This window comes from Rhinolophus hipposideros (assembly GCF_964194185.1).
Source record: "Rhinolophus hipposideros genome assembly, chromosome: 22".
NCBI classification, from domain to species: domain Eukaryota; kingdom Metazoa; phylum Chordata; class Mammalia; order Chiroptera; family Rhinolophidae; genus Rhinolophus; species Rhinolophus hipposideros.
The window spans coordinates 20,438,584-20,450,553 of record NC_138068.1 but is presented as its reverse complement, the minus strand read 5'-3'; the positions used below and the strand labels follow the sequence as shown (position 1 = coordinate 20,450,553).

Below are 11,970 nucleotides of genomic sequence, written 5' to 3'. Positions count from 1 at the left end.
GTGGGAGGAAGGTACGGTGCTATGTACTAGAGTGTGTCAATTGGGGAAATGTGATGGGAGATGGTGAACACGTACCTGGTTGGAAAAAAACGGCAGGGTGGGAAGATCTTTAGCTGGTCAATAACCCCACAATCTCTTATCACCAGTTCCAGTCATCCAAAGAAATGATGGATAGAATAACAATGCTTTTGATAAGAAATCAATGAGCGATGCTACAAGCAACTGAGTAAATTGTGCCAAAGTGCAAAAAAACCAGCCTCTGGATTCCTTTTGGAGCCAAGCCATTGTTGTGCAGTAAAGAACTCTTTTTGTCATGCTATAGTCAAAATCTCTAAATAACATGACCATGACCCTTGGTCAACAAGTGTCTACTGTGGCCTAGCCCGGAATATCAAGGAAGCAATTCAGAGCAAGCCACAGCCTACTTTCTGAGCCTAGGTGAGCCTGAGGGCTTCATGGAAGAGGTGGGAACTGAGTGATTTATACACAGGATAACAGTGACATAAAAGGGAATGAGTGTATTTTAATTCCTTTAATTCCTCTTGCATTATCATAGTGTCTTAACTCAATCGTTTCTTATATTTAACCCATGTTTCTAAAGAACTTTTCCACACACAAGATCTTTTACAGCAATGAATAGTTTGAAGCTCTCCAAATGTAGACATTTAAAATCTCATATTGATCTTAACAAAAATTCACCCTCATTCTTAATGCTGCTCCATAGTAGATATTTCAGTTTTAATATGAAAACAATGTTTCAAAATTACTTCCTATCAAGGAGAAAAAAAAGTTTTCTTTCTAACACATTAATATATAAAATGAACCGGATTTATCCATTCCTGGAAAATAGGCTGAATTTTCTGATCTTGCATGTTAGATGCAGTGTTTTAAGCACTTTTTCTTCTCTCTTTTATATCATATTTTGATAATCCAGACTTTAGGTGCAAAAACCAAAAATGTTACTGTTCTGTTAGCCATAGTAATTGCTAAGAAGTGATTACTTTCCAACAAATGACCTGGGCAATATTTTCAGGCTTCTGTTGGAAATTTCAATGTCACATATTGAGTATTTTCTTGCTGGGATGTCATATTGCTTGTGCCATGGCGTAGAATCGGTCTCTCATCGGTCTTCTGCTAATCAGAAGACAGTTAATCTGACAGGGTATTGCTAATGGTGTCATTTTAATTCCATGTAAATAAACGAAGAGTCTCTCACACAACCCACAGCTCCTCATAATCAACGCTTTACATCCAACTCTCAAGCTTCATTTTCACTGTAGCAAATTTGTCATTTATAGTAAAAATATAGTTTTGTCTTGACTGAGTGTTCATCCTTAGAAAAATATCTGTTTATGAGGCCAACTTTGGGAGCTTCTCCTTTAAGGATCAAGTGTGTCTGAGAAACACATATGTGGCTGGGAAAAGGGGTGAGGAATTAGGGGCGATAAACAACCTCAGGCTCTCCCTCCCCCCCACTTCCATCTGTTTCTGCTCCAATGTACCCAAAGATCTGGCAGGCTGCCTATGCTTCTGAGGACGAATCAATGAGCAAGGCCCTGAGTAAACAAGTGATTTGTGCTAGAAACTACCAAAAAAAAAAACCCAAACCTTTTAGATACTAGGCTGGGGGATGGGAATGGTGGTGTATGGTACACTTTTATACTTCCATGCTATAAAAAAACCCTATCAACCTGATTTTGAAGTCTCTTATCACCTTCCCTGGATAAATCTAACCAATGTGGGTCATAGCAGAAAGTCATTTTTAATTAATCTCTTTATAAATCTGTCTGAAAAGATGAGTTTTTTTATGATTCAATTTTATACGCCCTTCAAAATGTTGCCACTTTATTACTCTACTGAACACAGTCCAGAGAATCACGAGGCAAACTCTTTAAGGTAAGGACTTCTAGGGAAGTAAATGGTGGCTGATGGTACATTCAGGGTGTGCATCAGGCCTGTTCCTAAGGCTGCCCAGCTCATCTGACTACGCATAATCCCATTCCCAAGCCCCCACAATCAATACCATTCTGGCAAAAACCCCCATCACATATATTGTTGAAAATTCTGTTTTTTAAACCATCAAGGATTTTACAAATGAATGTCTTTACATATATCAAACAGTCCAAGACTAAGTGGAGTTATATCATTTATATATTCATATTTTAGAACCAACTATATGGTAAAAAACTGGGTCAATAACAGTCTTTCAGATGGTTGTCCACCATATATGTCCTCTGGGAACATTTAAATTGATAATTTGATAAAGGAATTCAGCCTGGTAGCCTTGTTTTTTGACCTTAAGCAAATGTGGCCAAATCTATAGTACAAGGCTCTATTAAATCTTCTAGTATATAGGCTTCACCTTCCAAGGAGTTTTAGAAATTAACCTTGACCTTGCTCACTTCGTTGTACTTTTTACTGTATGATTTTGAGCCAAAATTTCTATTTAATTATAAAAAAAAATTCTGGAAATGTACTTTCAAAATTTGCAAGGCTGGTTTCTAAATGATGCTACAAGGAGTGCAGTTTCAGGCAGTTACTGCTCAGGGTTACCTCCCCTAGGATGTACCTAATTATGTTTGTCATTTGCATTTCTAACACTTCTGTTTGAAGTATCTCTGTATACCCTGTGATTTTAGATCGTTGCTTCTCATTCACTGGCTGTGGGTAGGGTAGGGCTTTCACCCCACTTTGTTGTGAGAGGCATCTTAGGGTCCCCCAGGCATACTCAGCTGCTGATGATTACAGGTTGCTTTGAACTTCCCTCATATCAGCCTGTTTCCCCTGGTTTCTAACTTAGGCATTGAACTTTCATGTTTTTAACTACTGATCCTTTTCCCCAGTTGAAATATAATACAAAATCATACACAAAAGAGTAAATAAAGAATGTTAGGGGAAACTAAAAAAATAATTTCTGTGTTAATGGGGAAGGCATCATGCCAGGAAGCAGAACTATTCATTTGCATATTTGTAAACAACACTTCTGATTAAGGGCAATTTATAAAAGAAGTTCACTTATTCGTGGGAGCTAATTTCTGTGTTTGTAATTAAAAATGTGCATGTTTCAGCAACCCAACCAACCAAAAACAAAACAGATTAGAGCATGTCGTATCAACCATGTGGCATTCCCTGGACCTGGCCAGAAATCATCCACCCCACTTGCTCCAACCTGGCAGTCTAGTAGGCCTTGGCCAGCGTGACATAAGCAACAGTGTGATGTAAGCAAACTCTGGTCTCACAGCAGGAGCATGATTAATGTCACTGGTTCCCTGACAATCAAAAGTTCTCATTATAAGCTACTTATAATATTTCTTAGCTTTCAAGATTCTCATGAAAAACACACATAATTTCTGATTTTCTTTGTGCATATAAAACCAAAATTTTGGAGTACAAAAAGACAAAACCCTTTTTGCCCTTCAAAACTTTAAGAAGTACTGATGCTATAGGAAGATGTTTCAGCTTCCTAGCACTACATAGGTCTCCAAATTTGAGGTACATAAATTTTAGAAACCAGCTTCATATTTTATGATCACTCCCTGGGTATGGGTTCAAATACAATCACAGAAAAGTTGTTTTATGGCTTTGATTCACATTTTTAGATACAACATAGTAAGCCAATAATAAGTATACTTTTGTCTTTAATTTGGATCCAAGAGCTCTAGCACTGGTTTCTGACTTCAATGGTAACTTACCTTAGGACAGTTAAGGATTTACAGCCTGAGGGCTTGAGGCTGTGAGAAGATCTACACAGAATTGTGATTCCAGGGTCTGGCCAGAGCTCAGCCATCCTCTAGGAAAACGCTTACATAGCACCTCTCTTTGCAAGATCACAAAGCCTGTGAGTCATTATGGCCTCTCCCAAGCCAGTTGCTAAACCTCACATCATGGATGGGGCAGGCATCCCAACATGACTACCACCACTTTGGGATAATGTCCAGTTTAAGTGTACCGGCCTATTCCCCACCCCCTTTCTGAAACAGGTTCTGACTTTCCATCTTTTCCTGGCTGGCAGTTCTCTAGAGTGGCTCTAATTTGGGCATCTCTTAACTGTCCCAGCTGCTCCTTAACTTTTCCTGGTGTACTGTAAATGACACCTTTAGTATCTTGTGGCTCTGGGCTCAGGTCAAGTCTCCAAAAATGTGGTATGTGTCATCTCTAAAGGCCAACACTTTTTTCCTACTTTAAAGGTAATTATATACCATACTCTACAGCCTACAAGACCTTGATCCTTTGGGAAAGTGAGGAGCTAAAAGAGTACATAGAATGGAGGGGAAGAGGATTTTCCCACAGAACTCCAGGACGCTTCCATTTAGTGCTCTAAGTTTAGTACTTACATACTCTAAGATGTGCTTCCTTCTGAACAAGTTTCTGCTGAGCAGATGATTCCCAGGGAGGAGGAAGATAGCTGTTGGTTGCATTTCTATATCTAAAGTGGGGATATGTAGAGGAGCTGCCTATGGTGTACGTGACATTCCTGAAGAGGAAAAAAGGCCCCGCCCCACTTCTCCCCTGGCTTTCAGGCAGGCTGAGGTGAGGTGACTTTTACGCCTCTGCTTTACAGGTATATGATCTGTAGACCCGTGGACTATTCCCAGGGGCTCTTGTGAGGCATCATGAAATTTCTGCCCAGAAACCTGACCTGTCAATTACAGTTGAGCTCTCAGGTCAGCGCCTGGTGTGGGTGCACCACAACCTGCACTGGTTTTCAGGCTGGCATCCCAATGGTACTTGACTGTTTCTCAGCAGCCCTGCTGATATCCGGCACTTGGCCAGGATCCCAACCTGAGCTACTCAAGCTCAGTGCATTTCCAGAGAGGGGCAAGTATCATTCCCTCCCTCAGATCTGGACATTTGCACACATTGTACCTTTGGCCTAGAATACTCCATTTAACCCCATAGCTTGGATAATGCCTCCTCATTCTTCAGATGTCAGCTTAAACATCATTTTCTCCAGAAAGCCTTCTCTGACTTGGCAGAGGAGCAAAGCATCCCAGCTATGTGCTCCTACAGTACCATGCAATTTTGCCATCATAGCATTTAACGTTTAACACACTGTATCAGAGCCTATCTTTCTGGCTAGCATATACAGTTGACCCTCGAATAACATGAGGGTTAGGGCGGCCAACCCCCACACAGTCAAAAATCATATAACTTAAGTTGGACCTCTGCACCTGCGGATTCCTAGCTGCAGATCAAAAATACTGTTTTTCATCCTCAGTTGGCTGAATCCACAGATGCGAAACCGGGAATACAGAGGGCCAACTATATAAAAAAATCCGTGTATAGTGTACCCACGTAGTTCAAAACCATGTTGCTCAAGGGCCAATTGTAATTAACATGATGAAGACAGAGATTCTGTCTTTTCACTATTATATCCCCAGAGCCTGGCATATAGTAAGTACTTGATGTATATTTGATAGATGGTTATTCATTTAATAATTACTGATTGTATATCACTTTGTATTAGGCACCATGCTAGGCAGCAGAGATACAGTGGTGAGCAAAACCAGACTTCTGCCCTAGCAGAGAGAGAGAGAGAGAGAGAGAGAGAGAGAGAGAGAGAGAGAGAGAGAGAGAGAAGAGAGAGACAATGTGTGTGTGTGCGTGAGTAAATTACCTATCATATAAATAGACATAAAGTTACAACTGTGGTGTTATGAAGGAGAACATGGTGCTGATTCCTTACAGCAGTGACAACTGAGCTAAGGTTAAGTGGGAAGAGTAGGATGTTAACAAGGAAAAGAGAAGAAGGAAGAGGGAAGAACACTCCATGCAATAGGTGTAACAATATGCACAGGCTTATGATGACAGGGATGAGGAGGGGATGTCTGAGTAGCTGAGGGAAGTCAGATGAGGCTGAGAGAGGCTGATGGGTCTGACCACATAGGAACTTGTGGTCCATGTTGACACTTTTAGACTCTGATCCTAATTATAAGGGTACAACATTGAAAGGTTTTAAGCTAGGAGAACAGTGAAGATGGGAGAAATAGAATTGGGCTACTTAAGATAAAATCAGCAGCTTTTTGTGATGGATGTGAGGGTGACTGGAGAAAGGTGCCAAGGAAAACTCGCCTAATGGACAGATGGTGGTGCCTCCACTGAGATGGGAACAATGGCAGAGGACCTGCGCTTGGAGGTAAAAATCACAAGTCTGGTGTCAGATGTATTGAGTTTGAGGTCCTGTTAAGGATGTACGTGCAGTTGTCTAAGATCTATAGAGGTCTGTAATAGAAATACAAATTCATGAGTCATCTGTGAAAGGCTGTAACTAAAGAAGTGGGGCATGAATGAGGTCAGTTAGGGGGAAAATACAAGTTGAAAAAAGTCAACTTAGGATTGAAGTTTGAGAAAAGCCAATATCTAATGTCTGGGCAGAGAGATTGAGAAGGAGCAGCCAAAATGAGTAGACAGAAAACTATTGATCTGGGTCACAGAAGCCAAGGGCAGAGTCATAAAGGACAGAGCAGTCAACAGAGAAGAGAAAACCGGTAGTGACCTTGAGAAAGTCAAAGAAGATGGGATCAAAGGCAGAAGTGGAGGAATTGGCCTTACACTCAAAGAGGGACAGATGCTCTATTAGAGGAGGAGCAAAGGTGACAGACACTGGTAGACATATGTCTTTGTAGTGAGAACTGAGGGAACTCTATTTTCTCTGTGAAGAGGTGAGTCTTTGCTGAGAGAGAGGGGAGAAAGTAGGGGCCAGAGTTTTGAAAACAGTAGAGAGTGGGAAAAGAGAGTTGACTACTGAAACATAGAAAAATGGGCCATATTATTGAGGACCTATCTGAAGGGGTGATAATGAATCAAACTGCCCTCTTATGTTCTTTTTTCTAACAGTGCTTGCTGCTCTTGTGTACATACACAGAAAGCGCATAGTTAAGTGAACTAACAAATTAAGGAAGGACCAAACAAGCAGCATAAGTCAAGGTAACTTGACAAAGTTAAGGAACAGAAGCAAAGATGAAGGATAAAGTCCTCTGCTGCTGTGATACAGACTCTGTTCTTCTATTTGATCTACAAGTAGCACCCACAGCCCACTACTAACCTTTAGTAGAGCTGGAGGCTGAAGCAGGCCGAGAGGATCGTTTCCGATGTCCGTTTTCCACACTTTCAGAAGCCACAGCTGGCTCTTCAGTTCGGGAGTTTCTCCGGCTTGGAGTTTTGGACTTTTCAATGATCTCTTTGGGCTCACTGCTGACAGACGGAAGCACAAAGTTTCCAAGGAGGTGAGGGAATCAAGTCACACAAAAAGGGGCTCTTCAGGTACAGTTTCATTCATAAGGCAGGGGAACTACATAGGCATTCTGGAGAAAAAATATTCCACCCTGGGACAATGAGCAAAATTACCTTTTGTATTACTGACAATTTAAAAGTGAGTCTAGCTTGTTACATTAGTAAAAATAAAATATTAAGGCATAATGCTGGAGAAATTGTGGAAAAACAGGTAAAAGACATTAAGAATTTCAGACAAAAAAACCCCCAACTTCCTCATCCATTTTCCTAACATAACAATATTCCCCTTCAAAAATTAATAGTACCTAAAATCTAAGAAATTACTAACATATACCGGCATTTACTATGAACCTGGTGTAGTCAGATAATGGCTTATTACAAGTCACATTACAGAAGAATATACACGGGAATATCACAATACACTGATGGTATACTGATTGCCCCTACTTCAATCCCCTTTTTTAGTACACAAAGATTTAAAATTGATAACATCCAGTATTACTGAGGGTATATGGACAAAAACAGATGGAATGTAAACGGTGTAACCCAGTGGTTCTCAACAGGGGACAGTTTTACCTCCTAGGGGACGTTTAGCAACGTCTGGAGACATTTTTAATTTGTCATGACTTGGGGTTAAAAGGGGAATGGGGAGATGCTACTAGCATCTTTTAGTGCCACCAACCAAGGATGCCACTAAACATCCTATAATGCATAAGACACCCCCCCTCCAAAAAAATTATCTAAACTGTCAATAATGCTGAGGCTGAGATACCCTGGTATAATCCTGACGCAGCAATTGCATTTCTAGGTGCCTAAGGAAATAAATCTTTTTACAGAGCTCTAATTACACAAGGATGTCAAAGCATTTTATTCATACTAATGGAAAGAGAAGACCTAAATACTTAACAATAGACTAAATCATAGCACATTATATGCAGTCAAAAAATTCATTTTGTAAAGGTTATTTAATAATACAAACTGTTCATGATACCATGGTGAGAAAAAAATGTTACTACCATTATGAATAGTATAATCCCATTTTCATTATAATTATATTGAGTATATATGTAACCACATATGAATGAATGGGTGTGAGATATACGTGTGTGTACAATATATAGCATTTATATGTAAACACTATATATTAGATATAATACAATATATTAGTTCTATATAAACAGTTAGTGTTTATGTAACATATGAAACACTATTTGTACATATATTCTGTGAAGAGGACTAGAAGATGATGAACTTAAATATACGCAATGAATATTGTTCAATTGTAGGAATACTGGTTTACTGGTGAGTAATTTTCTTCTTTGTAATTCTCTGATCTGATTTGAATTTCAAGTTTTCTTTAATAAACTTTTTACTACTTTCATAGTATATTTTTACTACTTTTTTTATATTTTTTTAAATATTTTTTTACTACTTTTTTTATATATTTTTTTTATATTTTTTTACTATTTTCATTTACTACTTTCATAGTATAAAAATATGCATGTTAAAAGCATTAGAAAAAAAGAAGCTGATTAAGTTTGCTTGTAAGACATAGAACTAAAACAAAAGTAATGCAACAACAACAAAAACTGGTCAAAGAGATGCCTCCTTTGGGAAGTGTCCTGTGTTTTGGGTTCACAGTCCATATTTGGCATTTGAGAGTTGCCATCAGACTATCTAACTTGTTTTATTTTAATGTCTTCTGCCTTCCACCAGCTTACGAGCTCCTTAAAGGCATAAATTATGGCCTGTCAACTGTGGCTACCCCTCCGCTGCTCACTCCTGCCAGAGGACCCTGTGCTGGCAGCACTATGGCTGAGAATTTGGCTACACCGTTCTACCCTAGTTTTATATGTAACAACTGCCCCACAAGCCAAGGCAAGTCAAGGAGAGGTGAGGCTGGAGCTGGTGTGGAATTACAAGTCAGAGGGATTTACACATTCTTTTAGAGGTGGTGAGGATGGCTTTCTGGCTGGGAGCCCAGAAAATGGTCAAAGCCTCTGAGGAAGGAAAATTCCTAATGGAGGTGCCTCTTTTTCCTGGCAAAACAAATGCCACAGCAATGCTGTCCTGGCGTTTAGTTTATATAATGTTATGAACATTATGTAGCGAATGTTCAGGTAGCTCTAGAAACAAACACCCATAGGGTCGTTTTGGTCTGATTACCTTCTTTCGCTAGCCACATAGTTGGTGTATGCTTGAGAAATGCAAATGAATTCAATTAATAGCCCAATCCAAATAAAACTAGACAGGCAGAGTGGTGTAGTAAAATAGCAAAAAATTTGGAGTCAGAAGGACAGGGGTCAAGCTTTAGTTTGCATTTATTGGCGATATTTAATTCTCTCTAAGCTTCAGATTCTTGATCTATAATAGAAATCCCCATCTTGCCTGCTGCAATATGTTAGTGAAGTGTGAGGGCTCTGGAGTCTGAAGGTCTGGGTTTGAATTTCAGTTTCAGTATTTACTAAAACTGTGACCTTGGGCAATTTAGTTAACCTCTGTGAGTTTTAGGTTCCTTATCTCCAAGGGAGAATTTACTTTCCTAATACATACTGTGAAAATTAAATGAGATAATACATCCAGGGAGTTGTAGCCCAGTGCATGGCATGGAACAGCATTCAAATAAATGCTGGCTATTATTACTACCTCACAGGGTTAATATGAGGGTTAAATGAAAAAAATGATTGTGAATGTGTTTTACAAGCTACGGTGATGTACAAATATGAGAAATTCTTTAAAATGTTATCTAGTACATTCCTACACTAAAAAAGGAATGACTGTTGGAAAACAATACTCCTCCTCTCCATGGGGCAGAGGTTGAAGCCACAGTTATATTTCATTTTTTTAGGTTATGTGGGGCAGCATCGTATAACAGAAAAAACATGGGTTTTGGGGTCAGGCCCCACCTGGCTTTCTCCGTCTTCCACCTTGAGGATCAAACAGCTCTACTTCAGGTGTTGCAAGGACTTTTTTAATGAGAATGATAGCAATAGCTCAGACATAGTGAACATTTACTATGTACTAACCACGCTGAGTGCTGAACATGTTACCTCATTTAGTATTTAAAACAATCATGAAAGGTAGACATTTAGCCACCAAGTTTTATTAAGAGAAATGTAATCTCTGAGGGTTTAGGACTCATGACAACTCCCTACTTTAGCAGGAAAAAGAGACTGGTGCAAAGAGGGACGGAACAGGACAAGGTGACGAGAGGTTTAAAGGCTGAGAAAGCGGATACCCTTCCAAGAGGCTTATGCCATATTCATGCTAAGTCTGCAGAAATGATCATCTTACCTTTGCCCAGAGACTATGGCAGCATTTGCCTCGAGTTCTGTAAAAAAATACAAAGGACAGAAATGAGATGTGGAAGTGCCTGGTGTATACGTGCCCCGGGAGAAGCTAGATGTCTAAGAGAATTCTGAATGCCCTGTTTAGGCTGACATGTCTCTGCCCAGCAGTAGCCTCACCCTACATGGTACAGAGACAGAGCTGGCAGAGACACAACTCGGATGTCTGGGGCATAAGACACTTACTTGGTCTATTTTTATTTCTACTCCACACTGCGAAATAATCCTGTTTGGATCAACAGAACTAAATTCACACTGCCTGGTTCATATTTCACCCTGCTATAACTAGGTTAGTAAAATAAGCCTCTTCCTCTCATGTAGAAGAGATTGTTTTCATTCTTAAAATATCCCCACCCTCTTGACACTGTTTTTTTTTTTAAAGACAGTAATCTTCCAATATGTCTTAAACATCTATGAAGAACACACTCCTTCAAAGAACTTCCTTATTGAGTTTTAGAGGGCAGACTACTTTGAGGTATTGCCTACAGACCTCATTACGTTCCTCTCTTCCTCAACATCCCAGCAAATACACTCCAAGAAAAGAAAAGCTCAGTAATTTGTCTAGCAGGTTTTGCTTAAATGAGCCTCCTATGGGTTTGCCAGGCACTTCTTTCTTAGCACCAGCAAACAAACAACTTCTTCCTCCATTGTATGCCTTTAGGAAAGTTCCATCTTTACTAAAAGACTTCCCTGATGCACTTGATAGCGGTGATCTTTCCTGCTTCTGGTCTACCACAGTTCTGTACCTGTACTGTCCCTGCTTTTCGGGACCTCAGCACCTCAGGCTCATAGTACCATACCCTACTGATCACCTGGTAACCTCCTTGAAGGCAATGAAGCCAGAGTCCCTGGGTTGGATTCTGACATCATGGCTTACTAGCCATGTGACCTTGAGCACATTACTTGACCTCTCTGTGTTCAATGCCTCATCTGATAACCACTTTACCCACTACAAAGTTAAGATTAAATAACACACATAAAAGTTTAGTACAGCACCTGGTACGCAGTAGTAACTCAATATTAGCTATTATTATTGTTGCTATGGTGCTCATGTTGACGCAGCCTTCATGTGAGGAGGCTGGAGAACTCTGTCTTTAATGCACAATGCTGGCAGAAGAGAATCCTTGCTTCTCATCTGCTGTTAAGCTCCCCATATCTAAACCATAAAACCCCTCTCCAAGAAATAGACACCAACTCAGAGAATCTCTGCTGCCTTGCTGGCTCTGCTGGAGCAAAGAAACTCAGGTAATGTGTACTTCAGAAATGAAAACGGCTAAGTCAAAGAAGGTGATTACAAAGAAATCTTGATTAGCTTGCTCTTTTGGAGTAAAATTCAAAGTTTTTGAGACTTAACACTATCACAGTTAATTCATATAAGTCGAGATCAGAG

At 39.8% G+C, this 11,970-nt stretch overlaps 1 protein-coding gene across 10 annotated transcripts in view; it reads right to left on the bottom strand.

Annotated features, from left to right (window-relative positions):
- NCOA6 (nuclear receptor coactivator 6) overlaps positions 1-11,970 on the bottom strand; it is an 86,508-nt gene that overhangs the window by 1,989 nt on the left and 72,549 nt on the right. For 9 of the 10 annotated variants that reach the window (XM_081034145.1, XM_081034151.1, XM_081034153.1 and 6 more), the window contains 2 exons: positions 10,528-10,564; positions 7,046-7,194 (listed from right to left, as the gene is read on the bottom strand). In XM_081034145.1, coding sequence (XP_080890271.1) covers positions 7,046-7,194; positions 10,528-10,564 — 186 coding nt within the window. The remainder of the gene's footprint in view (positions 1-7,045; positions 7,195-10,527; positions 10,565-11,970) is intronic. The other variant, XM_081034150.1, reaches the window with a different exon arrangement.